The sequence below is a fragment of the Gasterosteus aculeatus genome, chromosome 4, assembly GCF_964276395.1.
Source record: "Gasterosteus aculeatus chromosome 4, fGasAcu3.hap1.1, whole genome shotgun sequence".
Lineage (NCBI taxonomy): Eukaryota > Metazoa > Chordata > Actinopteri > Perciformes > Gasterosteidae > Gasterosteus > Gasterosteus aculeatus.
Window position 1 is genome coordinate 3,565,399 of NC_135691.1, and position 26,181 is coordinate 3,591,579.

A 26,181-nucleotide genomic window follows, 5' to 3' on the forward strand; every position below is an offset into this window, starting at 1 on the left:
AGATTGAAAAGAGATGCACTGGATGAATATAAATACTCTTTTTGTTTTGTTTGTCATGTTTGTTGCATTTCAAATGAGCCGCGACTGAATTGAATTATATTTTCAACTTGACATGACATTCCATTGTGTACCATTTTTTTAACATGTTATATATTAGATATGTATATATCTGCTGTCTTGTGACAACATCTGCATTATTGGCATCTGTTTTGTGACACCAAACAGAGAGATTGGGAAGCAGCCTCGACAAACCGCAACTCGATGTTTGCACTCTTGGAAAGCGTCTTTCTTTCCAAGGAAAGTTGGGGAAAATATTCCACAGAAGGACACAGCAGTCAACAACGTTTTTTTTTAAATCGATTATTATTACTTTGAGTGTATTTTTAGTACAACCAAACAAGCAGCTGGTTTCTGTCCGCGGCTGCGACTAGCTCGACCTAAAACGGGCTGATCACAGTTACAGAAAGAGTTTTTCCGGACGGACGACCTGCACTTGGATCTTGGTGGCGCGTACTGTAGATACGTTTGGAGCAGATGGACACAACGGTCCCCGTGTTGTGTACATTACGTGGGAGCTTGTTAGCACTGTATCCAAAACAAGGGCATGGAGGGGAGAAGAACCAGATGTGGCCATTGGCAGATGGTTCACGAGGACGTCCTCGAAGCTTGGACAGGACACGCTACATGACATCAGCACCAGATGGTCATGTCATTTAACACCCTCCCTCTCAAGGCATTCAGCAAAGGCCCTGCTGAAAATCAAAAATCTAAAGCTTACACTTCAGCTTATCTTCTCAGGAGATGTTTGGTGGAGGCAATTAAACCTACTTTGTCTAATCCCCCCCCTTTCAGGCCGAAAGCTTGTGCTCCTTCAGTTAAATACATTTGAAATGCTGAGAATTGTTTCTGAAAGTCTATGCATTTGTTTTTTTTATTTAAATGATGTGCAAAACAAGTTTCATAATAAAAGCCAAAGAGTTTGAGTGATGTTGAGATCAGCTGAATGAAGAACGTGGTAAATGGAGGAGGAAATAATAACCCACGGACCATTTTTCTAATTTCCTGAAGAGGCATTTTGTCTCTGAATAACACATTTACTGTGTATTTAATCACCCATGTGCAGACACATCAGTGTTAGCACAAGCTTTCCTGCTCGAGACATTTCCATAAGTGGGCCTTGAATTTAAGAATGTTTGGCACAGTGAAGGGCCATCATTTCAGATACCAGACATTATTTCATATCATCCTTCCTGATACGGCTTTTAACGCGCCATAACATCAACAGCTGTCATTCCCCAGTCTGGTGTATTTTGTTGAATAAATGAGCAAACACAGTTTCAGCAGTAAAGCAAATATGTTTATTAAGCACTTTAATATACATCAGAAAATTCCACTTCATATAATACAGGAATTATTTGAAAATGAAAGAATGTACATGTTAAGCTATTTACAATCCAAACACAGTCAAATCAAAGATGACGGACAAAACAGTCGAGACAAACCAGATAATAACTGCTTAATAAGACTATACAGTATGCTGTCTAGACTCCATCCTTCCATCGACCCCACACGTAGACCTCTGAGCTACTCTTGTACTGGGGAGCGGAGAGCTTTCACTCGGGCGTAGAAGCCTTTGTGCATGCGATAGGTTCCTACCCCCCCCCCCCCCCCCCCCCCCATCGCCCCCATCGGGCCCTCGTTCCCAGATCTCTGTGAAAAATAGCTCACTGCAAAGCCTGCAAAAATATGACACGGCCTGTAAACGGCTCCGCACATGAAAAACAGATGTTCCAGTTCCCTCGGCGTCATGGTCTCCAGCACCCCCCCCCCTCCGGCCCCCGCGGGGGTTAAGCCCCGCTGAACCGATATTCAGCTTCTCACAGGGAGGAGGTGGGACAGAGTTATGCCGTTTACGCTTTGGCTTCACGACTCTGCGTTTCAAACCGTTGCGTTCGCAGTCGTGCTACGCCCCGAAACTCCAGCAGCAACCACAGGAAAGGAACCACGTGACGAGAAGGAAACACGGCTTGGATTTGGTTTCTTGCACTGCAGTTGGTTGCACACGTAACTCTGCGGATGCGTTTTTTTCTTTTTAAATGACCGCTTTCATTCGAAATTGCTGCGTTTGGCACCAACCTCTGCCGACGGTACACAATGGGTTATTTAAATAGTTTTCATGAACACACAAAATAGTGAACACAAGCAACTGAGAAATCCCACAGGGACAAAATTAACTTTTTTTTTTTTTTTTTTTTACTTTCAATGAAGCTCCCTCTTTTTTGGATATTTATAATACACAAAACGCACAAAACCAACATATTGGGAGTCCAAAATAACTGCAGGCAACTTCCGAACACAGCACCATGGTAGAGCGTAATGCAACACAAAATGCAGCAAAAGTGGCTTTTTCCAAAAATAAATATGCTTGTATATACTTGAAGTAAATTGCCATAGTTATTAACATATTACACACAACATAGGCGTAGCACACTGATCCAAGGTTAACACAGATTATTTGGGGTCTCTAGAAAGGCAGACTATCAATGCGCTTAAACTGATGGCGTTGCATCAGTTACTGTCCTCTAGTCTCGGAACAATGTACTCAGTGGCACATTGCTGTCAGTGTGAAAAAGTAGACGGAACAAACATAATATAAAATAATAAAAAAGGCAATGGTAGGTTTCTCTTAAACAATTACTTTGATAAAACATAGATGGGATACAAAGTGATTAGAACAAATGCATGTCTGTCATTTTACTCTTTTAAAAGTGCATACACTGTTAACATTAAATAGCATAACATTAAATTAAAATGATAGTTTGCATGAATACACAACGGAGGCTGTAACAGATGTAGGCACATCGATGTATCGGTTCACACAAGCCTTAGGCAGCAATCAACAATCTCCCACTGATGTTTTTACGTCGATGAAAGCGGTTGCTTTGGCACATTCCGTCTCCCTCCGCACGACCAATAGCAGTCAAGACATCTGAAAACGGCACAGGAATGATTTGGGTTAATGTTTTGTTTGGGAGGGAACAAAGTCTACTCATCCAGATGGAAGCGGTCTTCATGCAGGTCCCATTTAGTACAACTGAAGTTGTGTCGAGAGCCATCGAGTGTCAGTGAGGAGTCCGTTATTAGCCACAGTGAATGTCTCGCCCATCTCCGGCTTCCGGACAAATGCTTGATGTGTTCCAACTAGAGCGCACGGACTGAGGACCATTTTGCAAAAGTTTGTCTGACCGGCTATAACGGAGTCTCCTTTTTGTAGTTAAACCCGGCGTCTGATCCTTCAATCTGCAGTTTCAGGGCTTGTTTAAGGCTTAGCTCGGTCTCCCCTATGGGGTAGTTCTCCAGAACATCCTGGTGGCCTCTGTTCTGCACAGTCCGAGGAACTGATACCCTACTCAGGAAAACCTGATTACCCTGCAGATGATGATAGTTGGGGTTGGTCATGATGCCATTCCTCCTCTTCTCAGCACAGCTCTGCTGCTGGATGAAGAATGGCTCCTGGCTTTGCCCGCTCTCCTGCCGAATTGAACCACCAATCACGATCTTGCAATGGGGATCCTTCACGGAAATGTTGGCTACCGATTTGTTGAGAGCGATCCTCTTGTCAAACTGTGTCATCTCATACTCCAGAACTTGACCTTGGGTTGATCCACTGTTCTTGACTTTCTTCTTGTCTCCCGGTGCTCCTTTACTATTTGATGTCCCATTTCCGTTCTTACTTCCCTTTGATGACTTGAGGCCGGATTTTAACTGAGACCAGTCGAAGTCGTTGGATGGAGACGATTGCTGCTGACCGGTAGACTTGGTCGTGGAGGAGGGCGACACGATGGACTGTCTGCTGCGGCTGCGCGGCAATGAGTGCTGTTGGATTTGCTCTGTGAATGTCAGTCCGTGGAAACTGTCGATGGGCACAGTCTGGGCTGTGGCTGTGGATGATGTGGTTCTCAACGACGAGTTCTTTGAGCTCTTCAGAGAGTTATTGGAAAGGGAGGATTTCTGTCTGTCGACTGTGGAATCGGGAGATTCTGAGGGTGAACTGAATGCATGGACGGGCCCGTTGGGGAGGCCGCGTCCTGACGACTGCACATCTCCTGCACCGGTGCTGCCCGAGCTGCTGGATTTAATGGTGAGCGACTGCATTTTACCAGTCACGGCCAGTGGTGTCTTTTCCTCCAAGGTGTGGACTGGAGACGGATGGCAGCCGTTTAAAGTCGTACCTCCGTACTTTTCCAGAAGTTTGATGATCATTGAATGGCCGCCTTTTGCTGCCACTCGCATCGCCGTGCGTCCAAACTGATCGGCGTGGTTGGGGTCGGCGCCATTTTCCAGAAGTATTTGCACCACATCAATGTGACCCTCTTGTGCAGCGATGCCGAGTGCCGTGGCTCCCTGGTTACACGTGTGGTCCACGTGCGTGCCGTTCTCGATCAAAAACTGCACAACTTTTGTGTGTCCTTGCCACGCAGCAGACTGGAGGGCGGATCGCTTCTCATTATCACAGGCATTCACATCAGCATGATAGTTAATCAGCAGCCTCACCATTTCAACATGCCCTTGCCAGCAGGACACGTGGAGGGCGGTTCTGCCCTCGGTGTCGGAGGCCTCCACGTTCGCTCCGTTCTCGAGGAAATACTCGGCCATGGCCAGCTGGTTTTCCAGTGCCAATATGTAGAGCGTTGGGCGTCCGTCTGCGTCTTTGTGATCGATATCGGCCCCGTGGCTCAGCAGCAGTTCCACTATGTCCCTGTGGCCTTCGAGCCCAGCCACCCTGAGAGCATTCCTCCCGTCATATCCCCTCTCGTCAATGCACGACTTGTTTTCCAGAAGAATTTGCACGCAGTCATAATGTCCCTCTTGTGCAGACAGTATCAGCGGTATTCTACCGTCATTATCCACCTCTGTGCAACGAGCACCTTGCTCAATAAGGGCGTCGCACACTTGGCGGTGGCCCTCGAAAGAAGCCATGTGCAGCGGTGTCCAGCCTGCGTCGTCCCGGTGGTTTTCGTCCAGACCTCTGTCCAGCAGAGTCCTGACCACCTCAACGTTACCCTGAGCGGATGCAATGCTCAGCACCGTCCTTCCCTCGCTGTCGATGCTGTCAACGGCAGCCCCCCAGAAAAGCAGTGTGTTGACGACAGAGGCGTGGCCCATTGATGCGGCAGCAAGGAGAGGAGTGCGACCGTTGTTGTCCGTGTGGTCGACATCGGCCCCGCCTTCCAGCAGCAGATCAACTACGTCGACGTGTCCTTCGTAGCCGGCCACCAGGAGAGGAGTCATGCAGTCTTTATCGCAGTGGTCCACCTCCGCCCCCCTTTCAATCAGGAGGCTGACGACAGAAGCATGGCCCTTGCTCGCGGGCACGCAGAGGGCAGCGACTGAGAGGGCGGTCCTTCCATCCACATCTTCGTGATTAACTTCGGCCCCGTGGTCCAGGAGGTGCTCGACGATCTCCCGGTGTCCCATGTATGCTGCGGCAATGAGAGCCGTCCTTCCTTCATTGTCTGCCTTGTTGACCTCAGCTCCGTGCTGCAGGAGGTTCAACACGATGTCTTCATGACCTCCCCAGGCGGCCGCCCTCAAAGCCGTTCTACCGTCGGCGTCGGCGCAGTCCACTTTGGCGCCGGCGTAGAGCAGAGCGGATACGACCTCCGAGTGGCCCCCCCACGCTGCTGAGCGCAGGGCGGTCCATCCGTCGTGATCCGTGTGGTTTATGTTGGCCTCGCAACCAATTAAGCAGTTGACCACTTTGGTGTGGCCCTGCCTCGCGGCAAGAGTAAGTGCCGTTTGTCCGTGGTTGTCCTCCAGCTCCATGTTCGCCCCTCTGGATATGAGCAAGTTGACGACGTCGAGGTTCCCGCTGTACGCGGCGTTGGCCAGCAGAGTTCTCCCGCTGGAGTCAAACTGGTTGGCCGACGCCCCGTTGTCGAGTAATGTCCGAATCGAGTCCTCTCTTTCCAGGGCCTGTTGGACGATGCACGACGCGTGGTCATCCTCATTGTTCACGTGGGCTCCAGCTTTGACCAGAAGCTGCAGGACCTCCTGTTCTCTCGGTATGGACGTGGTCAGCGAGTCTTTAGCGGGCGTTCCGTTCCAAACCATCCAAAGCGCCAGATTAAACGGTTCAATCTGCAGATTGGAGTTGACAAGGTGCAGTGCGAATTCCTGCACCTCGAGTGGTTTGAGCTGCTTTGCCCGGCAGGTGTAACTCATCGCCAACATCCTGTGTCCCTCTGCTGCGTTGCACAGGTACTTCTGGGTGCAATGCTTAACATCTAGTAGCCACTCTGCAAAACTGTAGTGGAACAGGATTTTAGTGCTCCCGAGGCCATCGACCAACAACTTGGAGAGAATGTCCATCTTCTTCTGAAACTCTTCCATAGTCAGTGTCATGTTTTTGGTCCAGACAGCATGGTACAGTTCCTTGACCGTGAGCGGCCTGCACGTCGCCAGGATCACGTTGAGGATCGGCTGCACTTTGGCAAACTGTTTCCTGACAAACAGCCTCTGGCAGAGCCACAGGTAGAGGCCGTTGAGGGTGCCGGGGATGTCGCGGATCTCGCGGAGCATGATGAAGTTCTCCACCACGCCGTCCAGCACGCGCTCCAGGTAGAGGAAGCAGCCGCTGCTTTTGATGTGGAGTTGGTTGAGCATCTCGGCCGTCTCCTTGGTCAGGTGCTGCCTCAGGGCCTCCTCCTGGTCCAGCCGGTGGAGGATGTACTGTTGCACATCCTTGACGATGTAGGCCTTGCGCAGGTCATCGAGGCTGATTTTGCGGAATCCTGTAAGAGAAGAAATGGACGTTAGCAGAGTCCGAACATGAATGGAATATGTGCATAGGCGATGGAGAGGATTTAAAAAGACACTTCAAATTGGAGAGCATGTGGAGCATATGAAAAGATTTAGGGAGAGTGGGAATCATAGTTGTCGAGGAGTGTCACTTTCACCAAAGTGCCACTTGAGTCGTTCGATCATTTCTGACCTTGAAGTAAAACACTGTATTTGTTCAGTAATGTTTCACCTTTGGATAATTAAGTTAAACCTACCTCTAATTTCCTAGACATAGAATTATTAACCGTAAAGCCATGTTGTTAAAGAAAAACCTTTTAGAGGAATTGGGTGCATAACCCCTCTGGTCCTTAAAGAACTCGTTTATATTGGTGCACTAAATTGGGTCTAATGCAAACGCAACTTCAGCTGTAATAATTCACAGTGCGACCGGGTGGGAATGAAAAGAGCAATAATTTCCGGAAACACATGACTGAAATAATGACTACATAATACTAGAATATAACACTGCTGTTTCTTATTCATGTAAGGCAACAATCCAAGGTTTTTTTCCTAATAAAAAAAAAAAAAGTACCTCACGGGAAAGCAAGCGTCTTAACAAAAATAAATGAATTCATAAAAAAGCCCTGAGGGAAAGCTACAAGTTCTTTGAACACTGATCTTGGGCTGATTGATGATCTAACTCGTCCATTATCATCAGCTATTAATCAGCAGGAGCAAATGGGTGGTAGGGGCTGAAGGAGTAGAACAAATCAAAATGGAGGGGAGCAACGGAGACATCATTTCCACGGCGGCAGCACATCAGTGGTCTGTAAAACATCTCGCCAGTGCCTCACTTATTATCATTCTACATGCTCCCAGAACAGACCTTTTAGAAATTATCACAGTGGGTGTTAATGAGAGATCTTTAATGGAAATTCCGCTCAGAGACGGGGGAGGGCCGGCTCCTTAATGGCCTCGGCTAATGGGCATAAAGCGAACTTCCCTCCACGTTAACACAATCGTTCCGTGATCCGCGCAGCCACCAGCCGGAGGGCAGAAGGAGCATTTCAGCATGCTTATATTTAAAGTTCCCATGGTTCTCGGGGTTACTGGGACAGGAAACAAATGTCACCCAAGGCCCCAGTCGGCGTTATTGACGTACGGCGTTTCACAATGACTAGCAGGCTTCACACTGCGGGAAAAGCAGTTGCGTTTTACCCCCCAAACGGTGCTCTCTGCGGGGCAGAACATGAACTCGGTAACGTTCACCTTGTCAGGCACATCGTTATTGCGTCTCGTTACTCGTCGCGTATTCCAGGTACTGACAGCGAAACTGCTCCCAAGACGCTTTGTTGAAAAGAACCCATCAAACTCGGCAGCGGCACTTTTATCTGCACAGCTCGCCGAGCCGATTATACAACCCAAACTTTTCCCTCGACGCGCTATGAGTCAGACCGCAGTCACCGAGCCAGAGGCCGTTCCTCCGTTCATCCCACCTCTATTGTGCGCGTGGAGAAGGCAGTGAAACGCTTCCCCTCACGGAGCCAACCGCGCCTGGCAGGCAGACAACCGACCCGGTGAGCGAGCGTTCCCGAGCAGCGGCGGCGGCGGCAGTGGGCCGCTTGGACAGCGGAGTCCGGTAAACAGAAGGAGCCGCAGGCTTTCCTCACCCTCACCCCCCCCCCCCCCCCCGCCGAGGTGTTTGTTTAAGATAAGGGCGCCTCCACAAGACGTGCCTCGCACAAATCTGGTTTCCCGTCGTCCTTGAGGCCTTCGTTATGTTTCAAACTGGGATAAAGCAGATTCAGTGACTGTGTTCTAAAGCCTGAGATACAAATAAGCACTTCACTGACGGTAAATGTCAAAACAATAAAACAAAATCAATGCTTATGTCTAAAAATGTAGTCTAATGTTTAAATGATTGAAGCTGTAAGGATTCATTCTCCAGCGTTTCACCATATAAATCATTACAAAAACTTGACCCCAACCCACTTTCAGCCTGCCTTTGTTTTCAGTGACCCCCCCCCTCCCTTAACCCTGATATCTCTGGTTCCATGACCCCGTGTAACAGCTCCCACTCCCATCCTGCAGAGGTCAAGGACATCCCCGGGGGCCGCTGCACCACACGCGTGCGTAGTAGCCACAGGGGAGCACGTCTGGCTGTGAGAACTAAAAAACAGTCGCATCAAGTTCTTCCTCTGTAGAAAAAAGAAGCAGAGCGATTGTTGGTTTTGACCCGGCCGTGGGAAGAGCTGTAATGGTCATTAAGAGCCTGGCAAGGGATTATTTCAGGGTTGCAGAGACACTTGACGGTACTTTTATTTTGCATATTGTGCATTCCTGCACTCTGCAGCTCAAACTCTGCAGCATCAAAGATCACTTTTTAGCGTCTCAAGCAATCCGCACACGGTTTCCCTCTCTTACCCTTCCGTGTCTTCCAGCCTTTTGTTTCACGTTAGGCTTTTAATGCTCCTTTGTTTAGTTTAAGGGCCAAACCAGCTGATGTGCATGTTTCCTTCCTCTTCTTGCCTCAGTCGACACAGGCGCATGCCGTCAAATTTGCGTTTACAATTTTTGTTTAAAGACAGAAATATGATGCCTGGAAGGATCTGAGGTCAATGACTCGTCCTCCTCCTCCTCCTCCTGGACGCAGTCCTTCTTTGGACATTCTGGGACTGCTCCAGTTAGGACAGGAAACCAACTGGCTCAGAGAGCAGGGGAAGAGGCCATTAACAGGGGGGTGCGGGGGGGTCAAATCCAGCACAAAAAGAAAAACTATTTTTCACCCAGCGAGTGACTCCAGCAAAGTGTGACATTTAATATTTTGTCTTGACGTTGATTTGTTCCATTCACAGGGGGCGGGGGGGTTAATAAAAACCGTGTGTGTGCATTTCAGTGCGAGCCTCGAGAAGTTCCTCTGCCCCGAAATACTTTCTCAGGGGGGAACGAAAGAAAAAGGCTTCTGTGCCGTAGTTCACGATAAACAGTTTCTCCGACATTCCACAGTCGCTGACGCGCCAATGATGAAGACACAGGGACCAGGAGGCCGGCGTCTGGATGAAAAAGCAATTCTTCATTTCTGTAGGGACGGAGTAAAATAATAGACCATCCAAGAGCCTCCTGTGAGAGCACATCAACCAGAGAGATCTTCTCTGCACCTGGGAGATGACCCACAATTCTCACTTAAATCAGCAGGCATCCCTTCACTCGCCGTTGGAGGTCAGCTGAGGAGCAGCGGTGCCGATGAGGGGGCACCGAAAGCACCAAAGCAGCCACGGAGCGTTTGATGACTGTGGTGAAAGGAACTCCACAAGAACACGAGGAACTTGCATCGGCTACAGTTGCCCCGAGCCGCTCGCCTCCTCTCCGGCCGCGCTGGTCGAGGCTCTTGCTCGCCTACGAGCGCGCCGGTGCAAAGCGTAGCCGCGCATCGTGTGCGTTGGAGGCCGTTTGTACGCGAGCGAGGGCCTGAAGAGCCTGAACAAAAGCAACGGCTAAACGAGCAACAAATGACACATTGATCGGGGGGGCCGAGGGGGGGACGCTGCTCCCCCCAAGGACCGGCCTCGGAGGCAGCTGCTGCTCACCACGGAACTGGACCGCGGTCACGAGAGACAGAGCGCCGCGCACAAAGAGCCACTGTTTGCCTCCGACGTCCACTTTTCGGGATGACAAAAACGAGGCGGCGTGCGCGGACAAACTAATGGAGGATGACGGGGCTTTTTTGGGTGGTGGTGGAAGCATCTCCCCATTTTGCGCGCTCTTAGGTCATCGGATCCATAAAGAAGACAGAAAGCCAAGACCTTCCCCCCCCTCTCCCCCTCTCTCTCTCTCTGCTCTCCAGCAAACACCGTCTGCTCGACAGCTGTAGCGTTCCCGGGCTCCAAAAGACACGGAGCGCCAAACGCAAGTATGCGGACCAGAGCGAAAAACAACAGCGCTCTGAAAGAAGCTCGAGCTTCTCATTTGTAACCCCGGCGGCCCGAAGGGAGACAACGCGCTCCAGTCTACGCCGGATAAATGCCTCTCATTCACAAGACAGAGGAGACCGAGGGGCTTCGGCTACCACAGGGAGGGAAGGGGGGAGGGTGAGGGGGGAGGGGGAGGGGGGGGGGCTCAACTATGCAAATATAACCGTTGTAACCGTTGAAATTAGCAGCTGCGTTCTGTGCGCGCTGGAAACTTCCCCCCGAGACGCTGAGATGATTTCGCTCCCACAATCAATCCCTGTCGCGCTCGGGGGCAAAGCGCATGAAAACACTCGTGCCCCGGCACGCCTCGCGCTCCATTTCAAACGGGACGTGAGAGGGTATTCCAGTCCAACCTGTTGCTGTGTGTGTCTGTGGGGGGAGGGGGGCAGGGTGGGGGGAGCAAAAGAATATGTTTGAACAGCCTGCAATAGACAACAACAGCGGTTTCGTGCATCTTTTAAAATGAGCGAGGTGGGTAAAGTGACGACATGACAGGACGGTTACAGAACCCCCCTCCCCGCCCGCCCCCCACCCCCCCGCGGCAGAGAGCTGTCTAAAGAGTTATTGATAAAGAATCCCGCTTCCTGTCTCGCCTGTCTTCAAGGACGAGTGGAATCCTCGCCGTTCGCTCATAACATCTGCGCGACAAGCGACGGGACTGATGGTCACAGTGAGAATCTCCCAGCATGCAAGAGGCCGTGCGGCATGGCTCCGCTCTAAAGAAAAAAAAGGTGAGTTCTCCTCCAACCAGCTGCACAAAGAATGAAACGCTAGTCACGTGATTGTTTTCCAGACAAACCAAAGGACTGTGAGCTTTGAATGACAGCAGCTCATTAAGTCACTGGCACGGGACTGAGTCATGGGGCACCTGCTGTGTGCTGGAAGCATCCGTCATGGAGCTTCTTGCAGCTGTACAGAAGACCCCCCCCCAAAAAAAAGAGAAGTGAAATAACCCGGATCAAACAGGAGCGACAGCAGAACCTCTTCATTTCACAAAATTGGAAATCGAGGAGAAAGTGGGGCTTGTAAGGTTCTATGTCAAACTCCTCGTCGAACCTGGACTGCCCGGTTGCTTTGTGAAGACGTCGTCACGGAGGATCAGATTTCTCCACTCGCACCGTTACACTGGCTGACCTCAGAGTGACCTCGTTTAGCCTCGTCGGGGCGCGTGTTTCCATTCACCCGCTTCAAACCAGCCGTTAAGGTCTGGGACCGTCTCCTGGAGGACTTCACAGGGGAGCGATGGGTCGACGGGTCTCAGCACGGCGCTCGCTGTCGGATCGGCTACTTGCAAAGTCATCCTCGGCGCGCAGGTCGAGGGGCGGCGTGGTAATTTTTAAGAACGGATAAGAAGAAAAAGGGAGTTCAGCCCGGCGGCAACGCCGACCGTCGAGGTGCCAGGAATGCAAGCGCATTCATTCCGTCTTAAGTTAAATCAAGACAGACTTAAAACACCCTTCAATTAAAACGAAAACCAACACGTCGTGCGCTGCACTACGGCCTCCCAGAGCTAAAAGAGGCGGAGGGGGGTGTGGGGGGGGGAGGGGGGGCATGCCACACACCTCATCAGGGCATCACCTCAGGAGGAAAGAGGCCAGCCGGCTGGTCCGTCGCGTTGCTGCGGCGGAGCACCCAACGTGTCGGGAGGCACTAGACACGGCAGACCTGTAATTTGCTCGGCTGTCAGACTGCACGCCGGTAAATTACAGTCCTCGGCCGGGATTACGGCGTGCGGGGGCTCATCCGAAGAGGCTCCACAGGCAGACGACGAGCCGTACATGAGCGCGGACACACAGCAGCACGTCTGTGTTGAGCCCACTCTGAGGACGCCGACTGAAGACGGAGAGTCCTCGCCGTCGTTGCCCCGGGGCGGCGAGACGCGGGGACGATCAGCGAGGGAAGCGCCAACGAGGGGAGGGGAGTGGGGGGGAGGGGGGGGGGGGGGTGAGCATGTGATTACCAAAGGTATTTGTTGAATGTGCTCTGTGAAAAGTCGGTCTCTCGGATGGAGGCCACAGACGAAACGTGCTGAAGCGGCTTTTTAAAAGTATTAAATGAAGGATGCGTTGAAACGGCTGAGCGCCCGGTGACACTGCAAGTCATTGTCATTTGTCATTGTCGTTTACGACAGTGGGGGGGGAGGGGCCCCCCTCCGGCGAGGTCTCGCATATCACCCAAAAGAAAAGTCTACGACGACAACAACAAAGAAAACACATCCAGGGAGACGTGGAGAGTTTAGTTGACCTTTGCTGCGTCGGCCTCGGGACAAAAGGGGGGGAGGGGGGGGCTTCTCAGCGAGGTGGGGGAGGGAGCACGCCTTCACAGACGGAGCTGCTCTTTTTTTCGTTTTTGTGATCGTCGGTGGTAAATCAGTTCTGTTCCTCTCGGGCCGAAGGGGGGAGGAGGGGGGGGGAGAAAGCCTCATTCACGGCGGCCAGCGTGGAGGTAGAAGACGTGGTTCAAGTGTCAGGGTGGGTTTCTCCCTCCCTCCCTCCGACCAGACGTCCAGGAAACAAAAACACGCCCCCCATCATGTCCTGAGTGCAGCTTTTACTATACAATAGCTGTGGAATTTGCAATTACTCATCTATATACTGCGGGGTATGCAAGAAGACGCTGGGGTAAGATGTGTCACCTGAGGAAGGAAATGAGTGAACAGAGCACCAGAACGCCCCCCAGGACCAGCGCCTTCGTTAAGTGGCCACCGCGCACTCCTGTGACATTCCCCACACGGAGCCTAGAATAGAACCGTCTTAATTACAGCTGTGATTCATAACCAAGAGGGGCTTTCATGTGCGTGTGTGTGCGTGTGGCTGATTTCAGACCTTCCTGCCGCTACAACCCCCCCCCAACGCCTGCCATGACCCCCCAGTGACCAACTGGAAGAGTAAAAAAAGTAAAAGTGAAAAAGGATGCAGTGGAAGCTGCACCACTGAGGAGGAATGTGGTTGTTTAAGGGGAGCGATCATCTTCCACGGCTCCACGCTGACACCATATTATTATTATTATTATTATAACTGAATCCATCCCTCCTCGTCCTTTAGAGTGGCGCCGCGTCGTTGTTGTTAGTTGGTAACGTGGCCACATTGAATAGAGGACATTAGATCTTCTCTCAGCACGGAGCTTTTAGTCAGTGGCAAAACAATGACGGGATGAGAGGAAATGAGGGAGGAGGTGGGGGAGAATTATGTCCCCTACCAGAATCTTGGCCCTTTCGGTTGTTAAATATCAAGCTACTGGGAACTTTCGCCAATGATTTAAAGTGTATGTCAGATTTGACAAACTGATTCATTACAGAACTTGGATCCAACAAAAAGCCGTCACAGTATCGGACCGATTTCTTTACATTTGTCAGTTAAATAGTCCTATAAACCTCCTACGACTTAATAGCCGGGTGACACATTGACAATCTTCGAGAAGCTTTTATGGCCGAAATACTGAGCGATGGGAGGTGTGATGTCATGTTTGCACCAGCGCCGTGTGCGTACGGAGCGGCGAGCTCCATCGTCTCCCCAGTCACGTTCTTCCTGCTCCCACCAGGGCGGCTCATCCACGCGGCGTACGGTCGCAGGTCGCCTGCACACCACGATCAAACACAAGGCAGGCTGTTTGGATTCAAACCCGTTCCCCTCTCCTTTGCCCCCCCCCCCTTTCTGCTGGAGGCCTTGTTAAATTGGCACCGATTCTTCCCCGGCTCCAAACCAAAATTGCTGCCTAAGTGTTTCCACTCCGTTAGCCCTGCCGCGGCCTTCACAGTAGCTCAGCACACGAGGGGGGGGGGGGGGGGGCAGTGGGGCTGTCGGCTGTCACTCGGGACGCGGAGGAGATGCGGCTCAGCTACAGATCCACGGCGTCATCAGAAGCCAGGAGCCAAACAGGACGGCCTTTGTCTGCAGGGGGCTCCGGGCCCAGCGGACGCCAGCGAGGCTTTCTGCTGCCCGGCTCCAGAAATGCGCCTCCCGCTTCCTGCTCGGCCTCGGAGGTGTTGAAGACTTCCCACAGCACATTCCACCCCGAGTCAGACACGAGGAAAAACAGTTGAGCGAGGAGAGAGGAATTCAGAGCGATGCTCCTGGGGAGAAAAGGCTTCTCCTTCAGATAAAACGAAAAGAAAGTGATCGTGTGCGTCACACTTAAGTGAATGAGTAAGTATGAGCCGTCGGATCAGACTTCCGGTTCCATGCAGAGCGACCCCTCCGGCTCAATGTCATCCCTCGAGCCCTACTCACCCAACCTCACCCCTCCCACGGCCGCAGCGTATACTGGGAAACCCACGCGGCCTCCACCCCACCCCAAACAGGCCGCTCGCACAAAACCCGGAGTTGGCTCTGCAGCCGGCGTGAAAGTGGAGTCTTTTGGCAGGTCAGCGCCATCGCCGACTTGTCAACAACACGGAGGGTATTTTTAGGGGGCGGTTGGCCTGGATTTGATTCTCTATAATCCTTTTGGTCTATTTCAGGTTCTCCAGCAGCCTGAAGGAGGAGTATTCATGCCGCTAAATTCATCGAGGGGCGGCCCGGGGCTAATGGGAGCGTGTGTTTTCCAGCATCCGTCTCTGTGTGAGGTGGGGGGGGGGGGGGGGGGCAAAAAGCCGGTCTCTCGCGGAAGAATTCCCAGAGTCCAAACTTAAGGCGGAAGACTGGAGCCAGACAAAACAAAGGCGGCGCCGAGGGGCTGCAGGAGCATCCTCAGCCACACACTCGATCCGAAGGGGTAACGTGGACGCATCACATGCGTCCTTCCCTCTTTCTCGAATGCGTCACATCTGACGGGCCACTTTGGTTCAAAGGGAGAGCCGCGGAGAGATCGCCGCCGTTTATCGGCTCGCTCAGAGATAAAATTCCCTTTAAACCGTTGTCAGGGAAAAAAAAAAGAAAGGAGCAACATCTGGACAGAAAAGGCAAGTAGGCAATCAGAGAACTCATCAGCGTGTACATACGGGGGCATAGGCCGCTATCTATAGTCAAATTGCGCACATGGCACCAACCATGTTCTGAAGCGCGACCTCACCGTCAACACCGGCCAGATCTGAAAAGCAGACGCCGACTCTTAAGATTGGACTTAATCCCAAACACTGCAGCCAGTCGTCAAGCACATGTCAATCATTCCAATGAGAGACAGCTGCCGTGATGAGGAAACAACAAGTTAAATCAGTGAACGATCTAAACAACACGTAGCTCTTCTGGCCTTGAACCTAAAAAGCAAAGAGCAACGAAAAACATGGCGATTCATGGCGTGCCAGCTCATCCCCACAACGGTAGCCGCCGCCGCCGCCACGGGAGCGCTGGGAGCCCTGACAAAAGGGCGTGTCGCCTAAAAGGAAGGATCGCCGGCGAGCGGAGCCGTACTCATTCATCAAACAGCTGATTGATGGCCTCGCTGTTATTGTGGCGGTGATACATTGATGCAACGTTGATTATTGGGATGTCACTCACGGAGGTGTGACCTCTGTTGACCCGCGGAGTGATTAGAGGCTGAGGAGGCGGCGGTTGGGGAGGGTGTGTTACCTGTGAAGAGTTTAGTGATGGCCTTGTTCTGCCGCCGCGCGGAGCAGATGAGGAGCAGCCAGGGCGGCAGGAACTCGTGGTGACCGGCCAGCAGCTCGGCGATGGTCCGGGGGGAGCCGGGGGAGGACCTCTGCTCCCCCTCCCCCAGCAGGCAGCCCTCGTCGATGGAGTCCACCAGCAGGATGAGAGACTGCTGAGGGGGCTCGACGCTCAGCAGAGGCAGGAGGACACATCTGAGGTGGAAGTGGAAAAGAGGGAAAGATTAGGGAAAAGAATATCTTTGGAAAACCAGTGAGCTTAATCTCTGCACGCGGACAGTGGATTTCTTCATATGTTCCTAATTAGCGTCTCTGATGCTGGATGTGATCTAATCCTCACTCTCCAACGCAAAGCTTCTGCTTAAGCTACATGTAACGTAATACAGATTTAAAGAAGCAAACGCTTTATGAATTATTGCAGCGACGTGTTCACAGAGGGATGAATCCCACTCCAGTCCGCTTGAGGGAAAGTTCCCGTTTCCGTGCCAAAATCAGCTGTGTGGTACAGGACGGCCGGTGTTGGAGGGTCTGGTTGTCTGAAACCAATTAGTGCATCATTGTTTCAACACATCGCGGGTTTAAAGCCCGGTATTTATTCAGCATTTTAAACAGCGTCGCTCTCCGTTTCCACGCGCGCGCGCAGGTTCAATAACGTGCGCGATGGGATATTACTGTGGATCGCCGCCCTCCGACCCATCACACGCGACCGGTGGAGCGAGCCGGCGCTTAAACACGTCTCCTTCCAACCCGAATCCATCGAGAGTCCCACTGCCAGCGTTTGCCGTTCACAAAGGGTCCATTAATAACAGAGGACTTGATATAACATCTGAACATTTAGCTCTCGGCTAAATGCTCGGCAACTTTCCTGACAAGCCAGCGTCAGCCCCCCCCCCCGCGCCATTAAATCTAACATCTGAAGGCGAGCGCCCATTAAGAAGCAGCCCCCCCTGTGGCATCCAGCGATAAAGCCGGCTCCCGGGCCGAGCGTGGCATCCACGCCGCCATATTGACCTTCTCCCAACGCCTAACCTTCACGCCGCTCCAAAACATTACTCTCAGCTCAACTGGCCGTGATGAAGAGGATCTGGGGAATTCATATTAGAATTAGATTTTAATTTGGGTCTAGGTTCATTTAACATTTGGAACGGGGGGGGCGTCTGAGGTTACAAACCGGTCACCTGGATGCTCAACAGTCCGTCACGAAGGCGGCGCCTCCGAAGCCACGCCCCCTTCTAAGCAGCCTCCATTTTCAGGAAGCTGCAGGAGGCAGCGTGTGAAATAGTCCGACATGTATTTGATACTTAGTTTAATAAAGTTTCAGACAGCTTCTCTGAACAGTTTGGACGCTCAGCAGGAAAAGAAACCCCGTGCGACGTGCGTGCGTCCTTCCCAGCGTGCCGCCACGTCGCTGAGCCCCTCGGTGACGCAGTCAATTACTCCATCAGATGGCCGCAGCCCACAGAGAACCTGCAGTGCCATCTGGGAGCTTGGCCAAAAGGAATGTCCACCCACGGGGGTTTCTGTGTGTGTGTGTGTGTGTGTGTGTGTGTGTGTGTGTGAGGCCATGTTGCCCACTGAGACAATCAAATCCACAGTGACAGCAAGTGGGCAAAACAAAGGGACATTCTTCTCTCACAATTCGGCTCCTCTGGGGCCGTCAGAGAGTCAAAAGACGAGAATGGCGGACAAAGACAGAGTCCCCGGGGGGGGGGGGGGGGGCCGAGGACGGAGAGAAAATAAGCTTAGTGGAAGCTGATTTAGTTCCACCGGACAGACCGGCAGCATACCTGAGCCAGGGAATTAAAAGGTCCTCGGCCACACGCGGTGCTCGTGGACATATTCGCCCGTGGACTATTCTGGTCCTCGCTCAAGACGTCCACATATGCCGGCGCCGATGCCAGCTTCCAATCAAAGACGAGGGGAGACGTGAAATGCGGCCATCCGGCGAGCGGAGCCCTCGCCCGGGCGCTTAGCGGAGACGTCCACGTCTGAAATCCACGCCGCATACGCAAACCATCCCGCGCACACACACAAACCACACGGACGCCCCCCAAAAAGGGCCACCTGGTGTGAGCGGAACTTCAAACCAAAGGCCCCACCGTCTCTCCGTTCGGCATGGAGTCAGTTCAGAGGAAGCTCAGCTCAGCTTTGCAAAGTCAGGCCCGGCTCAGTGCCGCGGAGTTGGACGGTAACAGCCGACTCATCTCAGCCGGAGCGAAGGAGGCGAGTCTTCCCTCCTTGTGAGATTCCTACATTACGCACACGGCTTCTGCAGTCCAGCGGGTTCAAAGCGGCGACACTTTAACCAAAGTCATACGCGGCGATCTGTTATCATGAATCACGGGCTCGATGCAGATAACTTAAGTTATGTGAGCCGCGGACAAACAGATTTGCATTAATTAGCGCTGAGAGCCTTTTATTAGATGGATAACCCTCCGAGGATGTCAACCTGGCAGCAGGAAATTTGTTGTTTTTTTCCCCCCCCGCATATGCAGTAACCGGCCATCACAATCATCTGTTCACATCGACTGAGTGGGGAATTGGGCAGAAAAATCCTTATCAAGCTCCAACGAATGCATCATGTTTAGACACAAACGACCTTAAACCGCGCTGACATTTTTTTTTTTTCCCCTACGTACACAATTCATCAGCATCTCCCCCGACAGGAAGCCGCTCTGCCAACATCTCACGTCTGAGTGAGCCGTTTAGCTCTGCGGCTGACGGTCGGTTATTAGCGGCGACTGCAGCTTCGAATTTGTGAAGCTCCAATTGGGATGAATTTCTCCTTAAATGCATCACTTTTGGAATCGCTGCCTAAAGTATTATTTCAGCTCCAGTGTAATAACATGTATACGGTTACTCAGCCTCGCTCGTTTTAACAGCTTAAACCCGCCGTGTTCCACTTCAGGCCTGCGCCTCAGTCAACTCACAGCTTCTTTTAGTTCATGCCGGAATAACGTGAGGACGGGACTTTGGCTCAACGGCGCGATCGACGCCGATGGCGAGCGGGCGAAAGGACACAAAGACGAAAGTCTCTCTTTAAAAAGGAGGAAGCTCCTACTGATGCACATCAAATAGAAAGTGTATATCTGATGATCAGAAGTCTGGTGACGTTTGACTGTAAACTCCACTGTGATCACATTGTTTGTGTGTGTGTGTGTGTGTGTGTGTGTGGCGAAGGAGGGGTCTGCAAGTGTTGTCTATCTTGGAAGCCGAGCGGGTCCCCACCCTTCGACTCCACCGCCCCAACACGGCTGGTTTCCCATAGTCGGACTCGCTCTTGACTTCCCATTGGAGATTAAACCCGCCGACCCCAGAAGCGTGGCCGACTGTTTACTGGTGCAAGTGGGACGCATTCGCCGTCCCTCCAGTCCGATAGATCAGGAAGTTGTCGAGAGAAAAAAGGAAAACAGACCAAAATATGTAACAAATTCTGACCCCAAAAAAAAACGCCCCCCCCCCGTGCAGCACACGAAGCAGCCGATTAATGATCTGCGAGTGTAAACACGGCGTGCACGCCGTCTGCGGCACACATACCTCGGATAACCGCTCCAAACCCCCCCGAGCGCTTCCCAGCCCAGCCGAGGTGTGCATTCCTGGCCGGCTATCCAGCACTGTCAAAGGAATCTGAAATTTCATCCTTTCAACCCCCCTCTACTGCCCCCCTCCCCCTTCTCCTGGCCACGGTTTGCCTCGGAAACACTCTGCTGTGCACACACACACGCACACACACACACACACACAGGTGGCCCAGACAGAGACTCAACAATCATCTGGTGACAAAAGGCCCGAGAGGGAGCTGCCTGGCTCGGATGCGGCAGAATACCGATATCGTGGCGCCCGACGCAGCCAGAGCGCCGTCGAAAAAAACCCCACTCGGGCCGTACCAGATTCAACAGCTCGCTCGGCTTCTCGCTGCGAGCGACGGCATCCAGAGCAGACGGATAAATTGGGGCCCAGAGTCAGAGCGGGGTCGAGACTTTTTTTCGTGTGCGGCACTGCTTTTCTTTCCGCTGCCTCGAAGTGGGCGGGGAAGAAGGCAATGTCACACGTAGCGGGTCGACCAATCAGAGCGCGGCAGTATTTGAATGAAAATGTGATGACAGTTGCCGGCTTTTGCTCGCGTAGAATTTAATCAAACCGCGCCCACGCGGCCCATGTGAAGGAGATTATTAGTCTTTAACGCTCTATAAACCATAGTTTAACAGCTTCAGATGGGAATGTTGCTCATTCAGAAGCGAGCATTACGTCATTAGGAAATATTACGGTTTGGAATACTTCCCACTTTCGGACTTCTGGTCGGACCAGATAAGCATTTTAAAGACGTCCCCTTCTTTGTGGGGACAGGAGATTGGGGGCTTCAGCCTCTCGATCGCCTCTTATAGACGAGTCACAGCCGCCCTTTGCCTTCACGAATGAGTCTAAACCTGCGAGCGCGCTGCAACGGGAGCTCGGCCGCCATCATGCACGCGCTGCATTTATGGAGTGGGTTAACGACGCCCACACAAGCATGTAGGCACATCCACACACACACACACACACACGGGGACGGAGGCGGGCTTCACATTGCTGAGTCATCGTTGCAGAGCCGCACCAGTGCTGCTGTTTCTCCTCATCTGCTTGACTGGAGTTGATGCGTCACACTGGGAGCCTTTTGCTTCTTCTTCTTCTAAAAACGTGGCCCTGATCTGCCGCTGAGTTTTCCACAGCCGCGCACCACATGAAAGGCGCGGGGCGGCTCTCGTTTAGCGTCCCTTAACCCCCAGTAAGAAGGGCCCTCCAGTCAAAGGAGTCAAGACAAAAGAACACTAAGCCGCCTTAAAAAACTAAAATAAAACGGTCTTGGTTGGATTTACTTGAAACTGAAATGTTTTCCAATTTGCACCGTGTTCAAAATAAGACAAAGAGACTCGTAGAATCGACTAATCTCCCATTATTAAAAGGGGTTTTCTCTCTTAAAAAGGATGGATCGCAAGATGTCAAGACAAAAACCTCACACTTATTCTTATCTCTGGATTTGCACCACCCAACGTTCTAAGAAACGCCAGCAGCGAGGCGGCAGCGACAACTTCTAGAAGCCAAAGGATCTTCAGGCTCCTCGAGGGAACCGGGCTGATCAAACGCACGGTTCTGATCAACAGTCATTTGGAACAAAGTACGAAGAAAGGTTCTACAGAGAAATGTTTACCGTAGCTGGCAGAGAATACCAAAATAATGAAAACATTTCGAGAAGAGACATTTCAGCTGCTGCATTCATTTCTCCCGCGGAACCGCAAAGGGAGTAAAACCCCGCCAAGAAGCGTCAAATCTCATCCACGAATGTAAGCCTCGGTCATTCATCATTCGTGAAGTCTGTGCCCTTTGCAAAGAAATGGAAACGGCTGCAATTCAAGCCCGACTCATGTTCAGTGGAGAACAGCCGACGCCATAAGGTCACTCCGAAACTAAAAAGGCTGCTTTGTCAGCGAAAAAAAAGGAAGAAAAAAAAAAAAAAAAACCTGTTGCCTTTAGTTTGACCCACACAGCCGGGTTAAACCCACCTATTTGAAGCCGGCTCTTTTGTCCGGGTGGGGGCAGGGGGACGGGGGACGGGGGACGGAGGTGGGTGCGGCATGTTGGGAGGACTGCCTGCTTGTTCTGAAAGTCACAAACGCATCCAAACCCGGAGGAGTCCGAACGCGGCCGTGGCCTTTGATAAGACGACGCAGGCTAATGACACAGAGGAATGTGCTGTGTCTAGAAACAAAACGAAAAGAGGAAAAAAGCCCTTGATGCTGCGCCGCAATCCAGGGATCAAAGCGGCCAGCGTTTATCTCCAGCGACCTGAGCTAATGCATCACATTTGATAAAAAGAAGCGGCCAGTTTCAGTGAAATCAGTGGAGCAGCTGCAGCAGGATGGTTTTCTACACAATGTTAAAAGGCGTCATTTTATTAAGATAATCCTATAAGGGTTAATGGTGGCGTTTAATTACCAGAGATCCACTTTTGTCAAAGCTTAAAATAAAATGTATATGTGACTTTAGGTTCGTTCAAGGTTTTGCCGAACAAATGAGCCGTAAAAACGAGAAAAACAAACACGTTCTCACGCAGGAAGAAGGAGCCGGTTGGTTCAGTGTGCCGGCGCATACAGAGCGCGAATAACGGACAATGGGGGGGTGGGATGGGATGGGGGGGGCAGCATTGAGCGAGCAGCACCGAGTGGACGTGAAAACCGCTGCCTGGGCCGTTAACACGAGGCCGCTGATCGCCATCAACAAACACACCCGCTGGTCTTTGACTGGGATAAAGAATCTGCCGGGGCCTCTTGCATTCACTCACCAGCTTACGCCTAAAATCACAGCTGGAAGGGGGCCGGGTGGGGGGGGGGGGGGGGTCGAACATCTGTGTTAAACAAGGGGCTTTTATTGACCGACACGCTGTCAACTCTCCTTTACACACTTGTTTTTTCATTTCTGGGGGCGGGACAGCAAACTTAAGGGACGACGCGGTGCTCGTAACCCCCCACCCCCCAAACTTGGGTGCGATGCTGAGATGGTGGAATAAGAATCACCAGATGGCCAGACAAGAAGCGCGAGTGTGTGTGTGTGTGTGTGTTCAGTGCTGCATTCCAGACGGTGTTGCACAGACGGCCCGTCCCACACGGGGGAGATGCACACGTGCGCCTCCTTTCAAGGCCTCCTCGCCTACAACAACGGGACTTGGTCACTCCTCCCCTCGCGAGCAGCAACTTCTACAACTTCTACGAGAGCGTGACATCAGACAAACGGAGAGGCTGCTGAGGCGGAGCTATGCGACGAGTCTGGGGGGGGGGTCAGAAGGGCGGGGGGGGGGGGCTCTGCACTTTACATTTAGAGCGGCAGACGTCACCGTTTTTTTTGGTGTGGGACGGAATGTGGATGCTCTGCTGTCAGTTCACTGATAATCCCGTACAACAAGCGCGTGCCGTTGAAAGCAAGGTACTACTAGTGTGAGGTTTTAAATCCAATCAATCATTTAGTAAATGTTGCTGGGCTTGTTTTTCCCCATAGACAATCAAAGACTATAATGAAAAGCAAGTTTAAAAAGCAATTTTTAAAAAACGATTGAACCAATCGGGTGGTGGTTTTGCTTGATGACTACATCAAACAATGGTCTCAATCAATCGCCCACTGATCAACTACACATCAGCCAGAACGCCGCGGGTGGGCTCCTCCTCTGTCTCACAGCGGGCCGATGAGTGGAGGGAAAGCGCTTAGAGGAGAGTAGATAAAGAGGGCTGCATTGGTGCGTTTGTTTGTCCTCACCTCTTGAAGGCCTCTGCGGGGTTCCGCTCGCACTCCCCGGGCTGCAAGGAGCTCTGCACGGCCGGGTCGCGCACCTTCTCCTCGTACCCCGGCACCAGCCCGCCGCGGCACATCTGAGCCACCAGGCCTCGGATGAACCCGCCGAGGCACAGCGTGTCCGAGTCGTCCGCCCGGCAGAAGTGGAAGGCCAGGCTCTGCTGCTGCAGGCCGCGGTGCGTCCCCAGGGCCGACGTGGGCCACAGCAGCTCCGTGCACAGCGCCGTTTTCCCGCTTCCCGGACCCCCCACCAGCAGCACTCCCCAGGAGCCGCCCGACTTGGCGGATCCCGAGGTCAGGGTGCCAGGGTTGGACGCCCCGCCGGCCGGCGCGACCGGCGGCGGCGGCGGCGACTGCTGCTTACTGGGAGTGCTGGTCACTGCGCTGAGCCCGTTGGTTTTCTCCTGGAGGCAATGCTGGATCTTATGGAAGACCCACTCCCGGCAGTAGAAGCGCTTCCCCTGCAGCAAACTGGTTTGGGCCATTTTTATCTAGCGCTGCTGTTCCGCCGGTTCCTCCTCTTCATAAGGGTCCCTTCATTCCCACCCTCACATTTTCCCCTCCAGCAGAGGTCGGCGGTAAATTCGAACATCCATGTCGACCGGGGGCGGGGAAAAAAAAAAAAAAAAAGGACACGCCCCTCAAGGCAGCCGGCCGACGCCGAGACGCCGGAGCGAAGGAGGAAGAAGCGCAGCCGCAGCAGACTGAGGGGGGAAAGCAGCCCGATGCGCTGGTGATGCGTTGCACACAACAAAAAAATCTAGGTCACAAAAAAAAAAAAAAAAAAAAAAATGGAAATCAGAATCGAGGCTCAAACCATAGATTTTCCACCAACTTTTTCCACAGCTTTCCCACTGGCTGAGCGGAGTGCTCCCTGCTGTTAGGGGTGTGTTGCTTTAGCATGGCGCTGGGCATGGCAGGGCACCCGGCTCCTGGGTGCATCCACCGGCAAACTCAAGCCACCGCCCCTCGCTACAATTAGCCATGGGAGTTGTGTGTTTCCGCTCTTGCGTTTTCAGATGCTACCGGGCGGAGGAGGGAGGTGGGGGGGGGGCGAAGCACGTTTCCATTACGCTAACATGGAAGGGACTCGCCAGCGTAGAGTCGATTTCTCATAACATACTACGGCTGGCTCCTTTCCTGGCAGAAAAAAAAAACAGGAGACAGAGACAAAGGCCAAGTTAGGACACATGTCAAAACGCCACCTCCCGCTTTACGCACAAGTGAGCGTCCTTGGGAGCATCGAGGAGATTGTTTGGATCGGGAGGGAAGACGATTCAATTTGTCGGCTTTGAAAAGCACTTCTCGTACAGACAGCTTTCAGACCATGTGTCACTGTGCACATTTTTGTTATGGACGCCACACACACACACACACACACACACACACACACACACACACACACACACACACACACACACACACACACACACACACACACACACTTTCATCGTCAGCAGCAACCACCGGTCTACCTGCCCTGCAACTAAACTCTTGGCCCCCTTGTCCAGCCCCCCCCTCCTTTCCTTCCTATGTGGCTTTAAATCCCAAACAGTATGCCTCCGTCCTGGACGGTAAGGACTGGTGGTGGTGTTGGTGGTGGAGAGGGACCCCCACCTCCTGCAGGGGTCATTTGCATGGGTGGAAATTAAGGCAAGGCTTTAATATCTTATTCATTTTCAAAAGGGGACACAAATCCCAGTTTAATCCGGATTGATCTCGGACTGGTTTCAGATATTTTACCAAAAAGAGATCCAATTGAACCATCTCTGGATTTGATATTTAAAGGACGCGCGCACGTTCTTGCTGGCTACTTTGTAACGCTGCCAGATAACAACACGCGCTGCGATGTGTTCCTCCTTTCTGGGGGGGGGGGTGAAGGCGCCGCCTGCGACACAAAGCTCGCCACATTGATATGACACACATCAAAGGGTCAGTTGTGTTTACAGGCGGAAGGCGACACACAGACACACACACGTACACACGCACACGCACTAATCAATGAGGGCAACCGACACGAATTCACTCCGCAGGCTGGAAGCAGAGTCTTTGTATGGCCGCACAAACCTCACCCACCTACGGGGGCTTTAAAACAAACAGTTGCATGCTTTTAAGAGACCCCCCCCCCCCTTAAAAAGGAATAAATGTGGCCTGTGGGTTCACTGCAGCCCCCCCAACTGTTCCCTAAACACATGCAGCCAATTGTGGAGCGTTTCGCTGTTTTCGCTAGTTTAAAATGCCCCGGACGGTTTTCCTCTCACCTCTTTCCGATTCCTTTTTTTTTTTGTTATTTGGGGGGGCGGTTGGTGTGTGTGTGGGGGGGTCGCCTTTACGCGTCCGTGGTCTACACCCTCTCCGTCCGCGTTAAACCTGAAAGCTTCGCGCGTGAAACCCTTCGACCGTTTCCAGCGGCGCGTTTCAAGGCTCCGAATGTCCGCATCGCCTTCCCTCCGAGTCCGGGCGTCCTCGCTCTCTCTCCCGGTCGGTGTCTCCTCCTCCTGCTGCTGCTGCTGCTGCTGCTGCCGCCCGACACGAGCTCCACGGCGAGCCGACTGACTCCCC

The 26,181-nt window shown here is 52.3% G+C and overlaps 1 protein-coding gene across 1 annotated transcript; it reads right to left on the bottom strand.

The window, feature by feature from the left end:
• Positions 1–1,335: 1,335 nt before the first annotated feature.
• Positions 1,336–26,181, bottom strand: ankrd50 (ankyrin repeat domain 50). Its single transcript, XM_040173975.2, has 4 exons — positions 25,881–26,181; positions 23,584–24,759; positions 16,262–16,494; positions 1,336–6,794 (listed from the first exon to the last, which is right to left on the bottom strand). Exons 2-4 carry the CDS (start codon positions 24,102–24,104, stop codon positions 3,250–3,252), a joined length of 4,299 nt encoding a protein of 1,432 aa, XP_040029909.2. The 5' UTR covers positions 24,105–24,759; positions 25,881–26,181; the 3' UTR covers positions 1,336–3,249.